This window comes from Pecten maximus, chromosome 13 (genome assembly GCF_902652985.1).
Source record: "Pecten maximus chromosome 13, xPecMax1.1, whole genome shotgun sequence".
Taxonomy (NCBI): Eukaryota; Metazoa; Mollusca; class Bivalvia; order Pectinida; family Pectinidae; genus Pecten; species Pecten maximus.
In genome coordinates, this window is record NC_047027.1 from 27,771,305 (window position 1) to 27,792,155 (window position 20,851).

At 47.9% G+C, this 20,851-nt stretch overlaps 1 protein-coding gene across 1 annotated transcript; it reads left to right on the top strand.

Moving 5' to 3' along the window:
- The first annotated feature begins 4,802 nt into the window (after positions 1 to 4,802).
- Positions 4,803 to 20,571, top strand: LOC117340600 (titin-like). The gene is made up of 10 exons (XM_033902364.1): positions 4,803 to 4,941; positions 16,065 to 16,391; positions 17,939 to 18,238; positions 18,722 to 18,826; positions 18,983 to 19,004; positions 19,434 to 19,483; positions 19,684 to 19,711; positions 19,828 to 19,904; positions 20,345 to 20,381; positions 20,484 to 20,571. Exons 1-10 carry the CDS (start codon positions 4,803 to 4,805, stop codon positions 20,569 to 20,571), a joined length of 1,173 nt encoding a protein of 390 aa, XP_033758255.1.
- Positions 20,572 to 20,851: the final 280 nt, after the last annotated feature.

Here is a 20,851-nt window from a genome sequence, read left to right on the forward strand (position 1 = left end):
ATGGCCAGAGCCACCACTATATGACCGTAAGACGAGAGCTACCACCCTAAAATCGTAAGGCGAGAGCCACCACCCTATAATCGTAAAGCGAGAGCCACCGCCCTATAACCGTAAGGCGAGAGCCACCGCCCTAGAACCGTATGACGAGAGCCATCGCCCTTTAAGCGTAAGGCGAGAGCCATCGCCCTATAATCGTAAGGTGAGAGCCAACGCCCTAGAACTGAAATGTGAGAGCCACTGCCCTATCACAGTAAGGTCAGAGCCCCCGCCCTAGAACCGTAAGGCGAGAGCCACCGCTCTAGAACCGTAAGGCGAGAGCCACCGCCCTGGAACCGTAGGACGAGAGCAATCGCCCTATAATTATAAGGTGATCGCCCTCGCCCTAGAACATTAAAGTGAGAACCCCCGCCCTAGAACCTTAAGGCCAGAAGAACCACCGCTAAATGACCATAAGACGAGAGCAACCGCCCTAGAATCGTAAGGCGAGAGCCATTGCCCTAGAACCGTAAGGCGAGAGCCACCGCCCTGTAATCATAAGGCGAGAGCCATTGCCCTATAACCGTAAGTCGAGAGGTACCACCCTATAATCGTAGGGCGAGAGCCAACAAATTAGGAGCGTAAGGCGAGAACTACCGTACTATAATCGTAAGGCGAGAGTCACCGCCCTATATTCGTAAGGCGAGACGCCCTATAATCGAAAGGCGGGAGCCACCACTCTACAATCGTATGGCGAGGGCCACCACCCTAGAACCGTAAGACAAGAGCCACCACCCTAAAATCGTAAGACGAGAGCCACCAACCTAGGACCGTAAGACGGGAGCCACCGCCCTATTATCGTAAAGTGAAAGCCACCACCTTATAATCGTAAGGTGAGAGCCCTCGTCCTAGAACCGTAGTAAGAGAGCCATCGCCCTTTAATCGTAAGGCGAGAGCCACCGCCCTATCACAGTAAGGTGAGAGCCCCCGCCCTAGAACCGTAAGGCGAGAGCCACCGCCCTATAATCGTAAAGCGAGAGCCACCGCCCTAGGACCGTAAGGTGAGAGCCACCGCCTTATAATCGTACGGCGAGAGCCACCGCCCTATAACCGTAAGACAAAAGCCATCACCCTAGAACCGGAAGACGTGAGCCACCACCCTTGGACCGTACGGCGAGAGCCACCGCCCTATAATCCGAAGGCGCGAGCCACCGCCTTAAAATCATAAGGTGAGAGCCCTCGCCCTAAAACCGTAAGGTGGGAGCCACGCCCTATAACCGTAAGTCGAGAGCTACCACCCTATAATCGTAGGGCGAGAGCCACCAACCTAGGAGCGTAAGGCGAGAACTTCCGTACTATAATCGTAAGGCGAGAGTCACCGCCCTATATTCGTAAGGCGAGACGCCCTATAATCGAAAGGCGGGAGCCACCACCCTATAATCGTAAGGCGAGGGCCACCACCCTAGAACCGTAAGACAAGAGCCATCACTCTAGAACCGAAAGACGAGAGCCGCCAACATAGGACAGTAAGACGAGAGCCACCGCCCTATAATCGTAAGGCGAAAGCCACCACCTTATAATCGTAAGGTGAGAGCCCTCGCCCTAGAACCGTAAGGTAGGAGCCACAGCCCTATAACAGTAAGGCGAGAGCCATCGCCTTTTAACCGTAGGGCGAGAGCCACCGCCCTATAATCGTAAGGTCAAAGCCAACGCCCTAGAACCACAAGGTGGGAGCCACCGCCCTATCACAGTAAGGTGAGAGCCCCGCCCTAGAGCCGTAAGGCGGTTGCCACCGTCCCAGAGCCGTAGGAGGACAGCCACCGCCCTAGGACAGTATGGCCAGAGCCACCGCTACATGACCGTAAGACGAGAGCCACCGCCCTAGAATCGTAAGGCGAGAGCCACCGCCCTATAATCGTAAGGCGAAAGCCACCACCTTCTAATCGTAAGGTGAGAGCCCTTGCCCTAGAACAGTGAGGCGAAAGCCACCACCTTATAATCGTAAGGTGAGAGCCCTCGCCCTAGAACCGTAAGGTAGGAGCCACAGCCCTATAACAGTAGGGCGAGAGCCACCAACCTAGGAGCGTAAGGCGAGAACTACCGTACTATAATCGTAAGGCGAGAGTCACCGCCCTATATTCGTAAGGCGAGACGCCCTATAATCGAAAGGCGAAAGCCACCGCCTTATAACCGTAAGGCGGGAGCCACCACCCTATAATCGTAAGGCGAGATCCACCGCCTTTGAACCGTAGAACGAGAGTCATCGTCCTTTAACCGTCAGACGAGAGCCACCGCCCTATAATCGTCAGGCGAGAGTCAACGACCTGGAACCGTAAGGTGGGAGCCACCGCCCTATTATCGTAAGGCGAAAGCCACCACCTTATAATCGTAAGGTGAGAGCCCTCGTCCTAGAACAGATAGGTTGGAGCCACGGCCCTAAAACAGTAAGGCGAAAGCCATCGCCCTTTAATCGTAAGGCGAGAGCCACCGCCCTAGAATCGTAAGGCGAGAGCCACCACCCTATAATCGTAAGGCGAGAGCCAACAACCTAGGACCGTAAGACGAGAGCCACCGCCCTATAATCGTAAGGCGAAAGCCACCACCTTCTAATCGTAAGGTGAGAGTCCTCGCCCTAGAACAGTAAGGTGGGAGCCACCGCCCTATAACCGTAAGGCGAGAGCCACCGCCCTAGAACCGTAGTACGAGAGCCATCGCCCTTTAATCGTAAGGCGAGAGCCACCGCCCTATAATCGTAAGGTGAGAGCCACCGCCCTAGAAGCGTAGGACGAGAGCCATCGCCCTAGGACCGTATGGCCAGAACCACCACTACATGACCGTAAGACGAGAGCCACCGCCCTAGAATCGTGAGGCGAGAGCCACCACCCTATAATCGTAAGGCGAGAGCCACCGCCATAGAACCGTAGGGCGAGAGCCATCGCCCGTTAATGGTAAGGCGAGAGACACCGCCCTATAATCGTAAGGTGAGAGCCAACGCCCTACAACCGTAAGGTGGGAGCCACCGACCTATCACAGTAAGGTGAGAGCCCCCGCCCTAGAACCGTAAGGCGAGAGCCACCGCTCCAGAACCATAGGGCGACAGCCACCGCCCTAGGACCGTCTGGCCAGAGCCACCGCTATATGACCGTAAGGCGAGAGCCCCGGCCCTAGAACCGTAAGGCGAGAGCCACCGCCCTATAACCGTAAGGCGAGAGCCACCACCCTATAATCGTATGGCGAGGGCCACCACCCTAGAACCGTAAGACAAGAGCCACCACCCTCAAACCGTAAGACGAGAGCCACCAACCTAGGACCGTAAGACGAGAGCCACCGCCCTATAATCGTAAAGCGAGAGCCACCACCCTAGAACCGTATGGCTAGAGCAACCGCCTTATAATCGTAAAGCGAGAGCCACCACCTTATAATCATAAGGCGACAGCCACCGCCCTTTAACCGTAGGACGAGAGCCATCGCCCTTTAATCGTAAGGCGAGAGCCACCGCCCTATAATCGTAAGGTGAGAGCCACCGCCCTAGAAGCGTAGGACGAGAGCCATCGCCCTAGGACCGTATGGCCAGAACCACCACTACATGACCGTAAGACGAGAGCCACCGCCCTAGAATCGTGAGGCGAGAGCCACCACCCTATAATCGTAAGGCGAGAGCCACCGCCATAGAACCGTAGGGCGAGAGCCATCGCCCGTTAATGGTAAGGCGAGAGACACCGCCCTATAATCGTAAGGTGAGAGCCAACGCCCTACAACCGTAAGGTGGGAGCCACCGACCTATCACAGTAAGGTGAGAGCCCCCGCCCTAGAACCGTAAGGCGAGAGCCACCGCTCCAGAACCGTAGGGCGACAGCCACCGCCCTAGGACCGTCTGGCCAGAGCCACCGCTACATGACCGTAAGGCGAGAGCCCCGGCCCTAGAACCGTAAGGCGAGAGCCACCGCCCTATAACCGTAAGGCGAGAGCCACCACTCTAGAACCGTAAGACAAGAGCCACCACCCTCAAACCGTAAGACGAGAGCCACCAACCTAGGACCGTAAGACGAGAGCCACCACCATATAACAGTAAGGCGAGAGCCACCACCCTAGAACCGTATGGCTAGAGCAACCGCCTTATAATCGTAAAGCGAGAGCCACCACCTTATAATCATAAGGCGAGAGGCACCGCCCTTTAACCGTAGGACGAGAGCCATCGCCCTTTAATCGTAAGGCGAGAGCCACCGCCCTATAATCGTCAGGGGAGAGTCAACGACCTGGAACCGTAGGGTGGGAGCCACCTCCCTATAACAGTAAGGTGAGAGCCCCCGCCCTAGAACCGTAGGGGGAGAGCCATCACCCTAGGACCGTATGGACAGAACCACCGCTACATGACCGTAAGGCGAGAGCCGCCAACCTATAATCGTAGGGCGAGAGCCATCAACCGAGGAGCGTAAGGCGAGAGCCAACATCCTATAATAGTATGGCGAGGGCCACCACCCTAGAACCGTAAGACAAGAGCCACAAACCTAGGACCGTAAGACGAGACCCACCGCCCTATTATCGTAAGGCGAAAACCACCACCTTATAATCGTAAGGTGAGAGCCCTCGTCCTAGAACCGTTAGGTGGGAGCCACCGCCCTATAACAGTAAGGCGGGAGGCACCGCCCTAGAACCGTAGTACGAGAGCCATCGCCCTTTAATCGTAAGGCGAGAGTCACCGCCCTATAATCGTAAGGGGAGAGGCAACGCCTTAGAACCGTAAAGTGGGAGCCACCGCTCTATCACAGTAAGGTGAGAGCATTCGCCCTAGAACCGTAAGGTGGGAGCCACCGCCCTTTAACAGTATGGCGAGAGCCACCGCTCTAGAATCGTATAACGAGAGCCATCGCCCTTTAATCGTTAGGCGAGAACCACCACCCTTGAACCGTAGGACGAGAGCAATCGCCCTAGGACTGTATGGCCAGAACCGCTTGCTACATGACCGTAAGACGAGAGCCACCGCCCTAGAATCATAAGGCGAGAGCCACCGCCCTATAACCGTAAGGTGACAGCCACCGCCCTAGAATCGTAAGGCGAGAACCACCACCCTTAAATCGTAAGGCGAGAGCCACCAACCTAGGACCGTAAGGCGAGAGCCACCACCCTATAATAGTAGGGTGAGAGCCACCACCCTAGAACCGCAAGACGAGAACTTCCGTACTATAATCGTAAGGCGATAGTCACCGCCCTATAATCGTAAGGCGAGAGTCACCGCCCTATAATTGTACGGCGAGAGCCACCGCCCTAGAACCATTAGACAAAAACCACCACCCTTGAACCATAGGACGAGAGCCAAAACCCTTGGACCGTAGGACAAGAGCCATCGGCCTAGGACTGTATGGCCTGAACCACCGCTACATGACCATAAGACGAGAGCCACCGCTCTATAATCTTAAGGCGAAAGCCACCACCTTATAATCGTAAGGTGAGAGACAACGCCATAGAACCGTAAGGTGGGAGCCACCGCCCCAGAACCGTAGGACGACAGCCACCGCCCTAGGACCGTGAGGCGAGAGCCATCGCCACATGACCGTAAGACGAGAGCCATTTCCCTAGAACCGTAAGGCGAGAGCCTTCGCCCTAGAACCGGAAGGCGAGAGCCACCACCCTTTAACCGTAAGGCGAGAGCCACCACCCTTTACCCGTAGGCCGAGAGCCATCGCCCTTTAATCGTAAGGCGAGAGCCACCGCCCTATAATCGTCAGGTGAGAGTCAACGACCTGGAACCGTTAGGTGGGAGCCACCGCCCTATAACAGTAAGGTGAGAGCCCCCGCCCTAGAACCGTAAGGCGAGAGCCACGGCCATAGAACCGTAGGACAGGAGCCACCGCCCTAGGACCGTATGGCCAGAACCACAGCTACATGACCGTAAGACAAGAGCCACCGCCCTAGAATCGTAAAGCGAGAGCCACCCCCTATAACCGTAAGGCGGGAGCATCAACCCTATAATAGTAAGGTGAGAGTCATCGCACTATAATCGTCAAGCGAGAGCCACCACCCTAGAACCGTGAGGCGGGAACCACCACCCTTAAATCGTAAGGCGAGAGCCACCAACCTAGGACCGTAAGGCGAGAGCCACCACCCTATAATAGTAGGGTGAGAGCCACCACCCTAGAACCGCAAGACGAGAACTTCCGTACTATAATCGTAAGGCGATAGTCACCGCCCTATAATCGTAAGGCGAGAGTCACCGCCCTATAATTGTACGGCGAGAGCCAGCGCCCTAGAACCGTTAGACAAAAACCACCACCCTTGAACCATAGGACGAGAGCCAAAACCCTTGGACCGTAGGACAAGAGCCATCGGCCTAGGACTGTATGGCCTGAACCAACGCTACATGACCATAAGACGAGAACCACCGCTCTATAATCTTAAGGCGAAAGCCACCACCTTATAATCGTAAGGTGAGAGCCTTCGCCCTAGAACCGTAGGGCGAGAGCCATCGCCCTTTAATCGTAAGGCGAGAGCCACCGCCCTACAATCGTAAGGTGAGAGACAACGCCATAGAACCGTAAGGTGGGAGCCACCGCCCCAGAACCGTAGGACGACAGCCACCGCCCTAGGACCGTGAGGCGAGAGCCATCGCCACATGACCGTAAGACGAGAGCCATTTCCCTAGAACCGTAAGGCGAGAGCTACCGCCCTATAACCGTAAGGCGAGAGCCACCACCCTTTACCCGTAGGCCGAGAGCCATCGCCCTTTAATCGTAAGGCGAGAGCCACCGCCCTATAATCGTCAGGTGGGAGTCAACGACCTGGAACCGTTAGGTGGGAGCCACCGCCCTATAACAGTAAGGTGAGAGCCCCCGCCCTAGAACCGTAAGGCGAGAGCCACGGCCATAGCACCGTAGGACAGGAGCCACCGCCCTAGGCCCGTATGGCCAGAACCACAGCTACATGACCGTAAGACAAGAGCCACCGCCCTAGAATCGTAAAGCGAGAGCCACCCCCTATAACCGTAAGGCGGGAGCATCAACCCTTTAATAGTAAGGTGAGAGTCATCGTACTATAATCGTCAAGCGAGAGCCACCACCCTAGAACCGTGAGGCGGGAACAACCGCCTTATAATCGTATGGCGAGAGCCACCGCCCCATAATCGGAAGGCGGGAGCCACCGCCCTATAACTGTAAGGCGAGAGCCACCACCCTATAATCGTAAGGCGAGAGCCACCACCTGAGAACCGTAAGACATGAGCCACCACCCTAGAACCGTAAGACGAGAGCCACCAACCTAGGACCGTTAGACGAGAGCCCGCGCCCTAGAACCGTAAAGCGAGAGCCACCGCCATAGAACCGTAGGAGGAGAGCCATCGCCCTAGAATCGTATGGTGAGAGCCACCCCCCTATAACCGTAAGGCGAGAGCAACCACCCTATAATAGTAAGGTGAGAGCCACCACCCTAGAACCGCAAGGCGAGAACTACCGTACTATAATCGTAAGGCGAGAGTCACCGCCCTATAATCCTAAGGCGAGAGTCACCGCCCTATACTCGTATGGCGAGAGCCACCGCCCTAGAACCGTTAGACAAAAACCACCACCCTAGAACCGTAAGACGGACCGTAGGACGAGAGCCACCGCCCTATAATCGTAAAGCGAGAGACACCGCCCTATAACCGTAAGGCGACAGCCACCACCCTAAAATCGTAAGGCGAGAGCCACCAACCTATAATAGTAAGGTGAGAGCCACCACCATAGAACCGCAAGGCGAGAACTACCGTACTATAATCGTAAGGCGAGAGTCACCGCCTTCAAATCGTACGGCGAGAGCCACCGCCCTAGAACCGTAAGACAAAAGCCACCACCCTAGAACCGTAAGACAAAAGCCACCACCCTTGGACCATACGACAAGATACACCGCCCTAGAACCGTAAGGCGAGAGCCACCGCCCTATAATCGTAAAGCGAGAGACACCGCCCTATAACCGTAAGGCGACAGCCACCACCCTAAAATCGTAAGGCGAGAGCCACCAACCTATAATAGTAAGGTGAGAGCCACCACCATAGAACCGCAAGGCGAGAACTACCGTACTATAATCGTAAGGCGAGAGTCACCGCCTTCAAATCGTACGGCGAGAGCCACCGCCCTAGAACCGTAAGACAAAAGCCACCACCCTAGAACCGTAAGACGAGAGCCACCGCCCTATAATCGTAAGGCGAGAGCCACCACCTTATAATCGTAAGGCGAGAGCCACCGCCCTATAACCGTAAGATGAGAGCCACCAACCTAGGACCGTAAGACGAGAGCCATCGCCCTTTAATCGTAAGGCGAGAGCCACCGCCCTATAATCGTCAGGTGAGAGTCAACGACCTGGAACCGTAAGGTGGGAGCCACCGCCCCATAACAGTAATTTGAGAGCCCCCGCCCTAGAGCCGTAAGGCGAGAGCCACGGCCCTAGAACCGTACGACGAGAGCCATCACCCTAGGACCGTATGGCCAGCACCACAGCTACATGACCGTAATACGAGAGCCACCGCCCTAGAATCGTAAAGCGAGAGCATCCACCCTATAATAGTAAGGTGAGAGTCCTCGCACTATAATCGTCAAGCGAGAGCCACCATCCTATAATCGTATGGCGAGAGCCACCGCCCTATAATCGGAAGGCGGGAGCCACCGCCCTATAACCGTAAGGCGAGAGCCACCACCCTATAATCGTAAGGTGAGGGCCACCACCTTAGAACCGTAAGACATGAGCCACCACCCTAGAACCGTTAGACGAGAGCCCGCGCCCTAAAACCGTAAGGCGAGAGCCACCGCCATAGAACCGTAGGAGGAGAGCCACCCCCCTATAACCGTAAGGCGAGAGCAACCACCCTAGAATAGTAAGGTGAGAGCCACCCCCCTATAATAGTAAGGTGAGAGCCACCACCCTAGAACCGCAAGGCGAGAACTACCGTACTATAATCGTAAGGCGAGAGTCACCGCCCTATAATCGTAAGGCGATAGTCACCGCCCTATAATCGTACGGCGAGAGCCACCGCCCTAGAACCGTTAGACAAAAACCACCACCCTAGAACCGTAAGACGGACCGTAGGACGAGAGCCATCGCCCTAGAACTGTATGGCCAGAACCACGGCTACATGACCGTAAGACGAGAGCCACCGCCCTAGAATCGTAAAGCGAGAGACACCGCCCTATAACCGTAAGGCGATAGCCACCACCCTAAAATCGTAAGGCGAGAGCCACCAACCTAGGACCGTAAGGCGAGAGCAACCACCCTATAATAGTAAGGTGAGAGCCACCACCCTAGAACCGCAAGGCGAGAACAACCGTACTATAATCGTAAGGCGAGAGTCACCGCCTTCAAACCGTACGGCGAGAGCCACCGCCATAGAACCGTAAGACAAAGCCACCACCCTAGAACCGTAAGACGTGACCCACACTTGGACCATACGACGAGAGACACCGCCCTTTAACCGCAAGGCGAGAGCCACCGCCCTAAAACCGTAGGACGACAGCCACCACCTTAGAACCGTAAGACAAGAGCCACCACCCTAGAACCGCAAGACGAGAGCCACCATCCTAGGACCGTAAGGCGAGAGCCGCCACCCTATAATCGTAAGGCGATAGCCACCGCCCTAGAACCGTTAGAAAAAAGCCACCACCCTAGAACCGTAAGACGTGAGCAACCACCCTTGGAACGTAAGAGCCATCGCACTATAATCGTAAAGCGAGAGCCACCACCCTAGAACTGTGAGGCGAGAACAACCGCCTTATAATCGTAAGGCGAGAACCACCGCCACATGACGGTAAGACGAGAGCCACTGCCCTAGAACCGTAAGGCGAGAGCCACCACCCTAGAACCATAAGGCGAGAGCCACCGCACTATAATCGTAAGGCGAGAGCCACCGCCCTAGAACAGCAAGACAAAAACCACCACCCTAGAATCGTAAGACGAGAACCACCGCCCTATAATCGTAAGGCGCGATCAACCGCCTTATAATCGTAAGTTGAGAGCCCCGGCACTAGAACCGTAAGGCGAAAGCCACCGTCCTAGAACCGTAGGACGAGAGTCATCGCCCTGGGACCGTAAGACGAGAGCCACCGCACTAGAATCGTAAGAGAAAAGCCACCACCCTAGGACCGTAAGACGAGAGCCATCGCCCTATAACCGTAAGGCGCGAGCCACCGCCTTATAATCGTAAGGTGAGAGCACTCGCCGTAGAACCGGAAGGTGGGAGCCACCGCCCGATAACCGTAAGGCGAGAGCCACCGCACTAAAACGTTAGGACGAGAGCCACCGCCCTAGAACCGTAGGACGACAGCCACCGCCCTAGGACCGTATGGCCAGAGCCACCGCTACATGACCGTAAGACGAGAGCCACCGCCATATAATCGTAAGGCGAGAGCCACCGCCCTAGAACCGTTAGACAAAGCCACCACCCTAGAACCGTGAGGCGAGAGCAACCGCCTGATAATCGTAAGGCGAGAGCCACCGCCACATGACCCTAGGACGAGAGCCACTGCCCTAGAACCGTAAGGCGAGAGCCACTACCCTATGTTCGTCAATCGAGAGCCACCGCCCTATAACCGTAAGGCAAGAGCAACAAACCTACATGAAGGACCGTAAGGCGAGAGCCACCGCTCTATAATCGTAAGGCGAGATCCACCGTCCTCAAATCATAAGGTGAGAGCCACCGCCCTATAATCCTAAGGCGAGAGCCACCACATGTAATCCTAAGCCTAGTGCCACCGTCATAGTACCATATGGCGATAGAAACTCCATAGGACAATAAGGCGATTGCCACCGCACAAACACCGTAAGACGAGAGCCACCGCCCTATAATCGTAAGGCGAGAGCCACCGCCCTAGAACCGTAGGACGAGAGCCATCGCCCTTTAATCGTAAGGCGAGAGCCACCGCCCTAGAACCGTAAGATAAGAGCCACCGCCACAAGACCTTAAGAGGAGAGCCACCGCCCTTTAATCGTAAAGCGAGAGTCACCACCCTATAATCGTAAGGCGAGAGTTACCACCCTAGAACCGCAAGGCGAGAACCACCGCACTATAATCGTAATGCGAGAGTCACGCCTAGAACCGCAAGACAAAAGCCACCGCCTAAAACCATAAGGCGAGAGCCAACGCACTATAATCGTAAGGCGAGAGCCACCGCCCTAGAACCGTAAGACAAAAACCACCACCCTAGAATCGTAAGATGAGAGCCACCACCCTACGGCCGTCAGACGAGAGCCACCGCCATATAATCGTAAGGCGAGAGCCACCGCCTTATAATCGTAAGATGAGAGCCCCCGCCCTAGAACCGTAAGGGGAGAGCCACCGCCCTAGAACCGTAAGACAAAAGCAACCACCCTAGAATCGTAAGACGAGAGCCACCGCCCAATAATCGTAAGGCGCGAGCCACCGCCCTATAATCGTAAGATGAGAGCCCCCGCCCTAGAACCGTAAGGTGGGAGCCACCGCCATATAACAGTAAGGCGAGAGGCACCGCCCTAGAACCGTATGGCCAGAGCCACCGCTACATGACCTTAAGACGAGAACCACCGCCTTAGAATCGTATGACGAAAGCAACCGCCCTATAACCGTAAGGCGAGAGCCACCACCCTTTAATCGTAAGGCAAGAACAACCAACCTACATGAAGGACCGTAAGACGAGAGCCATAGCTCTATAATCGTAAGGCGAGATCCACCGTCCTCAAATCGTAAGGCGAGAGCCACCGCACTATAATCCTAAGGCGAGAGCCACCGCATATAATCGTAACTCGCGATCCGCCGTCTTATAATCGTAAGGTGAGAGCCCCCGCCCTAGAACCGTAAGGCGAGAGCCACCGCCCTATAATCGTAACTCGCGATCCGCCGTCTTATAATCGTAAGGTGAGAGCCCCCGCCCTAGAACCGTAAGGCGAGAGCCACCGCCCTAGAACCGTAGGACGAGAGCCACCACCCTAGAACCGTAGGACGAGAGCCACCGCCATATGACCGTAAGACGAGAGCCACAGCCTTATAATCGTAAGGCGAGAACCACCACCCTATAATCGTAAGGCGGGAGCCTCAAACCTGGGACCGTAAGGCGAGAACCACCACCCTATAATCGTAAGGTGAGCGCCACCATCCTAGAACCACAAGGCGAGAACAACCGCACTTGATCGTAAGGCGAGAGCCAACGCCCTATACTCGTAAGGCGAGAGCCACTGCCCTAGAACCGTAAGGCGAGAGCCACCGCCATATAATTGTAAGGCGAGAGCCACCGCCCTATAATCGAAGACAATAGCCACCGCCCTATAATCGTAAGGCGAGAGCCACCGCCCCAGAACCGTAAGACAAGTGACATCACCCTAGAACCGTAACACGAGAGCCACCGCCCTAGAACCGTAAGGCGAGAGCCACCGCCCTATAATTGTAAGGTGAGAGCCACCGCCCTTTAATCGTAAAGTGAGAGCCACCGCCACATGACCGTAAGGCGAGAGCCACCGCTACATGACCGTAAGACGAGAGCCACCGCCCTATAATCTAAGGCGAGAGCCACCGCCATATGCCGGTAATACGAGAGCCACTGCCCTAGAACCGTAAGGCAAGAGCCACCACCCTATGTTCGCAAAGCGAGAGCCACCGCCCTATAATCGGAAGGCGAGAGCCACCGCCCTATAATCGTAAGACGAGGGCTACCACACTAGAACTGTAAGACAAGAGCCACCACCCTAGAACCGTAAGACGAGAGCCACCAACCTAGGACCGTACGACGAGAGCCACCGCCCTATAATCGTAAGGCGAGAGCCATCACCTTATAATTGTAAGGTGAGAGCCATCGCCCTAGAACTGTAAGGTGGGAGCCACCACCCTATAACAGTAAGACGAGAGACACCGCCCTAGAACCGTAGGACGAGAGCCATCGCCCTTTAATCGTAAGGCGAGAGCCACCGCCCTATGATCGTAAGGTGAGAGCCAACGCCCTAGAACCGAAAGGTAAGAGCCACCGCCACAAGACATTAAGAGGAGAGCCACCGCCCTATAATCGTAAAGCGAGAGTCACCACCCTATAATCGTAAGGCGAGAGTTACCACCCTAGAACCGCAAGGCGAGAACCACCGCACTATAATCGTAATGCGAGAGTCACGCCTAGAACCGTAAGACAAAAGCCACCGGCTAAAACCATAAGGCGAGAGCCACCGCACTATAATCGTAAGGCGAGAGTCACCGTCCTATAGTCGTGCGGCGAGAGCCACCGCCCTAGAACCGTACGACAAAAACCACCGAGTTCCGTTTAAGAAAACTGAAATACTATGTATTAGCTTTAGTGGTTTTGGTCCAGTTCCGAGTTCCGTTTCAGAAAAACTGAAATACTATGTATTAGCTTTATTGGTGTTGGTCCCAGTTCCGAGTTCCGTTTAAGATAAACGGAACTGGGAACCAGTTCCGAGTTCCGTTTAAGGATAACAACACGACTGGTGTTGTAAAATTACGAGAAATTGTTGTGTTGTAACCTCCAAGACAGAATGTTACATCGCAGTTTTCGTTCATGGTACATTTCCTTTTTTACCCTTTCGTAAATTACAAGTAGTTTGTTAAAGCAGCTTTCTAGATATCGCGAAATGTGGGTCCATGGAGGGAGATATGAGTTTTTATTTGTAGTTAATGTATCTATATGTGTGAAGTTAAAGTACACAAACAAAGCAATAACTGCAAAGTATATTTCATACACCATTTTGTTTTTCAATGTGGCTTCTACTGTTGAGGTGAAATGTCTATATGACGACTGGGAAAAAATCTTTAATTGGTATTACTGAAGTTTTATTCAACACAAATAAAAAAAAAATACAATTTCATTGAATAATATTGAACAGTTCTTTCATTGGCACCTGGAAACATAGAAATACGCGGGGTAGCAGGAAACTTCTAAGGAGCTGTTGCCAAAGGCCTTCCTTGTTATTCGCTGTCAATGATTAGACTAATTGATTAGATTAAATCTACAATTTGTGATATCACTAATTCGAATATATGGTATCATTAAATGATTTAACGATATCATGAATTCTAATTAATGATATCATTTAATGAATAAATTATATCAACAATTCGTATTGATATCACTTTATTCCTTGAATTAATAATATCAATAATGGAATTATTCATATAAATAAATCGAATAAATGATAACCATTAATTATGTCGCCCCCGTAAGTTTCGGAGAGACATATTGCTTTGTTCCCGCGAGAAGGGGATGCTTGGGACTGCATTTGAGTTTTGTAAGTCAGAGCTCACATGATCTGCTACTGAAAATATTAACTTTATTCATACGTTTGTTTCCGTGCGATAACTTGTATTCTTGTTAACAAATTGTCTCCATTTAAAAACAAAATTGTATTTATTTTGTTTTTCAAGATTTTCAGCATAGCCAAATACAAAAATATAACCCATATACGCTTATCTTCAACGGAACTCGGAACTGGGACCTTAATCAATAAAGCTTATACATCGTATTTCAGTTTTTCTTAAACGGAACTCGGAACTGGTTCTTCCGAGTTCCGTTTACTTAAACGGAACTCGGAACCAACTTCAGGCTCCCAATACATCAATACTTAAATCTAAGTGAACAACAATACCTAATTCGACCTTTTTTATTTTCAGTATTATAACATAATCGTAATTCTCTTTAAGAGTAGATTATTGCTTTCGATGGAAAAGAGCTTTATTCATATCCCGAATTCTACATTCCACTTGAAAAAAATGCTACGGAACGGCGAAACTTTGTATGACATAGCATGTTATATGGTTTTCTCAGTTTGTTTTTACGAAATCTGTACAGAAACATATAATTATGGTTTGTAAAAATCGAATGCTTCATACTTTTACTAAATCTGATTTAGTAGCTTGATCCATGCAAACATTGATAGTCCCTCAGTAGGTCTTGAATTACCAGTATATCAGGCGAGCAGAGTAAAATTACATGTAAACAATGATAAAATTGACAGGAAATGTATCTAACGATGCATTAAAATTCAAATCCAAGCACCACAATTCACCAGCTGACGCACTTGTGTATTCATCTGATACTTTGCGTAACATTTATGATTCCAATTCCTTTCGGTTCAGATTTCCCAACAATGACACGCATTAACACCGAATACATTGGATTCGGTCTGTCCTTATTATTTATGTTGCATAAGTAAATGCGCGCAGCATTTGTATTTACGGGATACATACCGCGTCATTGCTTACATAGGTTTGCTTTCGAAATCAACACGTGCTAAATGCGATATACATTTAGGGGAGATCGTCTTAATTGGCCGAGACTATTTCCTTGCAATTATCTTGTCCGATATATGTATAATAACAATGAAAGTAGCGATACATTTGTATTGTATTTGTACCCAGTGAAAAATTAATTCCCATCTCTATTCATCTTTCTTTCACTTAATCCACACCTTCTCACTTCCTAAAGCAAGAAACGAAAAGTATGGACTATTTAATACTGGGTATCGACATTAATTGTAGATGGTCCCGGTACCTCCATAGCTCTGTCCCCGCCGCACACTATCTACACGAGGACAGAGGGGGACACGTTACCGGACATCACCTGTACAGCGGACTGTAGACCTGGCTGTACCTTTGTCTGGACACGACCGGACAACACCAACTTTACTGTCTCACCTGTGTTGTCATTGGGACAACTGGACAGATCAGAACACGGGACATACAGATGTACTGCATGGAATGTTGTCGGGGAGTCGACTAAAGTGATAAATGTTACTGTGAAATGTTAGTTTCTGGTTATACATATTCGATACGTGTATTGTGGAGAGTTCGACAAAAAAATGAATTAATGAAAAAGGTATAGGCGTTATAAATCATTGAAAGCATTTTTGATCGTTGGAGTCAAAATTTATTAATTCTATATTAATATGAATAGTGTGTATCATACTTTAGGTGAAATGGCCCAATCTAAAGGTAGAGTATATTTTGTAGGTGGTGCATTGGTGGTTTTAACGAGGTGACAATGCTAAGTAATAGGAAATAGGAATACTCTCAGCGTTATTTCAGAATTCAAGTAATGTATTATTTGTTAGCCTGGTGTACCATTTTATGTAGTTTCTTTATTTGACCTTTTTCATTATAGATGAACCACGTCCGTATCTTATGCTGGACCAAAACCTGACGCTTTATCTATCCCAGTCAGAAACCATTATTTTGTCGTCTACATTCATCTCCAACCCTGCGCCATCTTTCACCTGGACCTTCCAATCATCAAAATCTACTTCTGTTACGGATCTTGTAAATGGAACGTATGGCGTTATTATACAAAATACGTTTGAGGGGAGGAATCTAACCGCGTTTTCAGTTTTGACCCGGACCACTGTACAAGAGAGCTGGTTTGGATTATATAGCGTAACAGCAACAAACAATCAAGGAAGTGCCATGCTTAGCTTCACAGTTCGTGAAAAATGTAAGTACTTCATTCTGGATGATTGCATAGTTCTATGGAAAAACATAATCCGATTTCTGTTTGGTAAAAAAAAGTCAGGCAATATACGCTTAAATCAATAGCCGATCATTTCCATTTAACTGAATATGTGATATAGTATGTCTTTAAAAAGAAACCAGAAAAAACTAACACGTATTTGTATATAGCATAAAACAAATGTGTTTTTCCCCCCACAAAAATCATGAAAATAGGCAAAACTCATTGTTTATTGAATTGATTCTTAAGATTCATTATTTCATTAGTATTTTTTTCTCGGTACAATGGATTATATGTTTTATGCTTGAATCTCTCCTGTTGTCAAGTTATTACGTGAAAGAACACGGCATTAAACCACCAAATATTGCGGATATCACAAAATGTAAACTGTAACAAAGATCATTACATTACTTGAACGCTGGACGAGCCGTAGTTTGGTTATTCCGGAAATCAACACGAGGAATCCGACACAATGATCGTATATACAAGTTCATTTACATAGAATCACAAAAGTTACAAACCTGTTCACTCTACCAATTACTCTCTCCTACATATATTTCTAGCAAGGTAGCTAAAGTCTTTCCACACAACCGGGTTGTCATTGGCATTCCCAAACACCTGTGACGATTGCTGTCACGACCAGTTCACAAATGCAAAGATAATCCATAAATTATTTCATTTTCACCGTGAACGGATTACAATAATGGTCCACAACTGGCGAGGATATACAAACTCAGTGGACAACAATCGCTTCCCTTTGGACACGTTAAATGGCCTTATACCTGTCTTCCAAGCAGTTGACCTCAACCTCTGGTCGGTCCTGACACTGCATCACTGAAGATCTGTTGTCCCTTCCGGATGGCCTATCATAACGTCCTGTGATCATGCGCCCGCCATGTGAAGTTTTAACAGATATATATATATATAAAATAACCACTAAACATCCATTTCTTTACATTTATAACCAACATATCTTTACCACCAAAAACGTTATCTACGGTTCACAGATACGTAATTAATTATTGTAAACTATCAATGATTATACCTTAATTGTGAATGCAATACAATACATTAGTACAAAAAGCTACAATCTACGGTGCGTTATAAAATTGTGCATAAAGCATTACTTAAATAACGAATTAGAAACGAGAGTCTTATACGACGGCGAACAGGTAACACTCGTAAATGGCCGTACTGGTAACCTTGATAGTTCCACATATACCGTACCAGGGTACGCTAACACAATCTAGCGAGACCAATATAATACACAAGACATTCGTTAATATACAGATGACCGTGACAATTACAAACCAGCTGTAAGTAGATCAATCGGAGCTGGTCAACAGAAAGTGTCATTCTTACTAAAATGTTAAAATTTCTGTAAATGAAAGCATTGCTTTTCTCTTATGGTTAGTATAATCCCAGGCCTATCTGTGTCCAGAGGATAGCAATGATTCATGTAACAGAACGCATATCACAGGATGAATGGAAGCATGTATATTAATTTATAAAACCTCTTTTCGATAAAATAGTGATCCCAGGAATCCCAAACACTCTGTTAATTGGCTGCATGAAGCCTAGTTCTGTTGAAGTCTCATGGAGTGACGGAGGGGACTCTCAGTATTACCATGTTATGTTCAGCACAGACAGGTTTCTTAAATCACAAGAGATTTATCCAGTAACGATTGCAAACAACACAGACGGAAGTGATGTGTATAGTCAAGATATAGACAATCTGGATGGAGGTCATGTCTATTTCTTTAAAGTTATAGCGTACAATCAGTACGGAAACACAACATCAGCGGATGCTGTTGGCTGCACTGTTCAGGAACGTAAGTCATTAGCATATAATCGGTAAAGATATAGCTAAAGACATCATTTTTTTATCATAAATAAATAGTATAGATACTTTACCGAAATCAAAATACTATAACGGTTATAACGTCATTTCTTCTCTTCTAAGTAACCGGGACTTCTCAATTGATGTGAAGAGGGTGTAGTTTATATTACTCACAAAACACGAAACATCCATGCTCTTATCGTCTCCATAACTTCCGCACATGCATGCGAGTGCTTGAGCTGCTCTTAAGATAACTTGAATGAATTACGAAGCATCTCCTTTTGTTGGTTTCATGTAAGATTATTTTATAAGTTTGTGATCTTTTTATGAATAAACGCAAGAAATTTTGAAAGCTCAAGGTTCTTTTGTAGCTTAAATAGGATACACTTACACACAAGTACAACTGTTGTCTCACGGATATATACCAACAAACGTATGTAAGTTGTGATGAACTATACTCCTTTGTTTGATACAGCATGTTCCTGTGGAAATGACAGTATGTATGTCACTGGAGTTGTACTGACAGTTATTGGTATACTCACACTTTTGATCACAGTTGGAATCGGGATGTTTTATAAACGTAAGTACTCATATTGTGCATTGGATTGTCGTTTTAACGACGTGGTAGTTATCTTCAAAAATATAGTGTTATACAATGTTACAAAGCAGTCGTTAAAATAGTTAAATTTGAACATGTATAGTTTAAAAATAGTTGGACAATTATATTATTTTGCAGGAAATGGAAGACTCTGTCATAGGTAAGCAAATGAAATTAACTTCTTTCTCAGACGAGTCGATATTATATTTTTTTACTATATCACACAAGGATACACCTCAAGAAAAAATGCTGAAATATAAACAAAACACACACAGGCATTTACACATTAGCAAGCCTTATTCGTCGTTCATTTTACACATTAGTTCAGAGCAGGCGATGGATGACCACTCATTGGTCGTTTATTTTTATTCCGATTCGTATACAGTAATGCTTTGATTCCTCGAGAAAACAAATTTTGACTATGGAAGTGTAAGCATCATTGATCATCGGCTTATGCAAGAAATAGAAAAAAAACACATGCTGAACATAAGTTGTAAGTTTTCTTAATGATTTCCTGTTGCATAACTTCATGTATGTGCCTGAAAATATAATTAACAGATTCCTTTGTTTACTACTTAACTTTTTACAGCCCAAGTCAGGTTCCAAAACAGATGGAAGATATGCAACTTTCAGATCGAGGTACTATTCTGATAATGAATCCGATACTGTTGATATTTATATTATTCTCATATATTTATATTGTAACATAACGCTTTTGTTCCGTTTTGTAACAGTATTACTGGTTAAGCATATGCCAAAGCAAATGGCTTAATCTATACGCTTTGCTTTAAACGAAAAGTGTTTTTGTGTTAAATGTAAATTAGCACTCTTTATTACAGGCCTCAGACTTCAAAGCGAAATTGAAAGATAAGACCACACTCGTAGACCACGCCAATTTAAAACTTATTTAGTTGTATTCTTTTCTTATAAGCGTATCGCGGTGACTTTGTTATGCTATATATTATCATTTATTTACAATCCAGATATCCATATCAACAACTTGATATCAATCAGGTTGCCAAGGCGTCCGTGTATTCTGAAATCGGAGGAAACCATCATCGTAAGCCATATTGTTTCCTAACATAAAAATATAAGCGTTCGGTTTTAGATATGTAATTTGTTTATATATCACATATACTAATATGAAAACCTAACTAGAACAGTTATATCCGTTTATCGCAAAGGCAAATCTGGAAATAATGTGATAATGTAAATATGAATTATATGACTTTTAAACAGAAGTCATAGGCGTTTATAGAGGGTTTACTATATGTTTTGTCCCTTGAGAAATTCCATTAGTCTGACCGTAATCTCTTTGTGGCGTTCTTTTAGGAACTTCCCACATTTTTCAACATATATCAATATGTTATATCATAAAGCATACGCGAAGAGGATTTCTAAGATAAAGTTTTTTAGTTTTTGGTTATATATGTACTTTCTGATATTTTTTTTTATTATTGATATTAAACAACTTTCCGAATTTGTTAATTGTACTTTCAGTTAATCAAATTGATCCCGACAATGATGGAGATGGTGGGTAGGTAATTTATCCACACTTGTGATTTTCTGTGATTTATAAGAAATTTTACATTCTGTTCATAGTAATTGATGTTGATGAACTGTATTCTTGTATTAACAGAAAGTACGAGACATTGGAGGGGCGTTCAGATCCGAACGTTTATGACGAACCTCATAGTAAAACGTCCGGTATGTGTTTGTTAAAATAAATACATTTGGATTTTTTCATGAAACCTATGAAAATGATAGCATTAAAGCCGTCACTGCAACCGTAAATGTATCAATAATGTAGGACATAATTTCTTTCTATGTATATACAAAACACTTCGCTGTGTATATTTTGGTAATTTATAAGTTGGTTATGTTTTAATCATATTCAAATCACAACTACAATTGCGGACGTATATATACATATATATATATGGGGCAAAGAAGTAATTCAAACAGTGTAAACAATAAGGTTTGTTAAATTTTCGAGGCAATCCGCCC

Coding starts and splice junctions, on each gene's coding strand:
- LOC117340600 (XM_033902364.1), top strand. CDS start 4,803: ATGGCGAGAGCCACCGCTCTAGAATCGTATAACGAGAGCCATCGCCCT. Junction 16,392..17,938: donor CTTCACAGTTCGTGAAAAAT/GTAAGTACTTCA, acceptor TCGATAAAATAG/TGATCCCAGGAATCCCAAAC. Junction 19,484..19,683: donor TATGCAACTTTCAGATCGAG/GTACTATTCTGA, acceptor TCTTTATTACAG/GCCTCAGACTTCAAAGCGAA.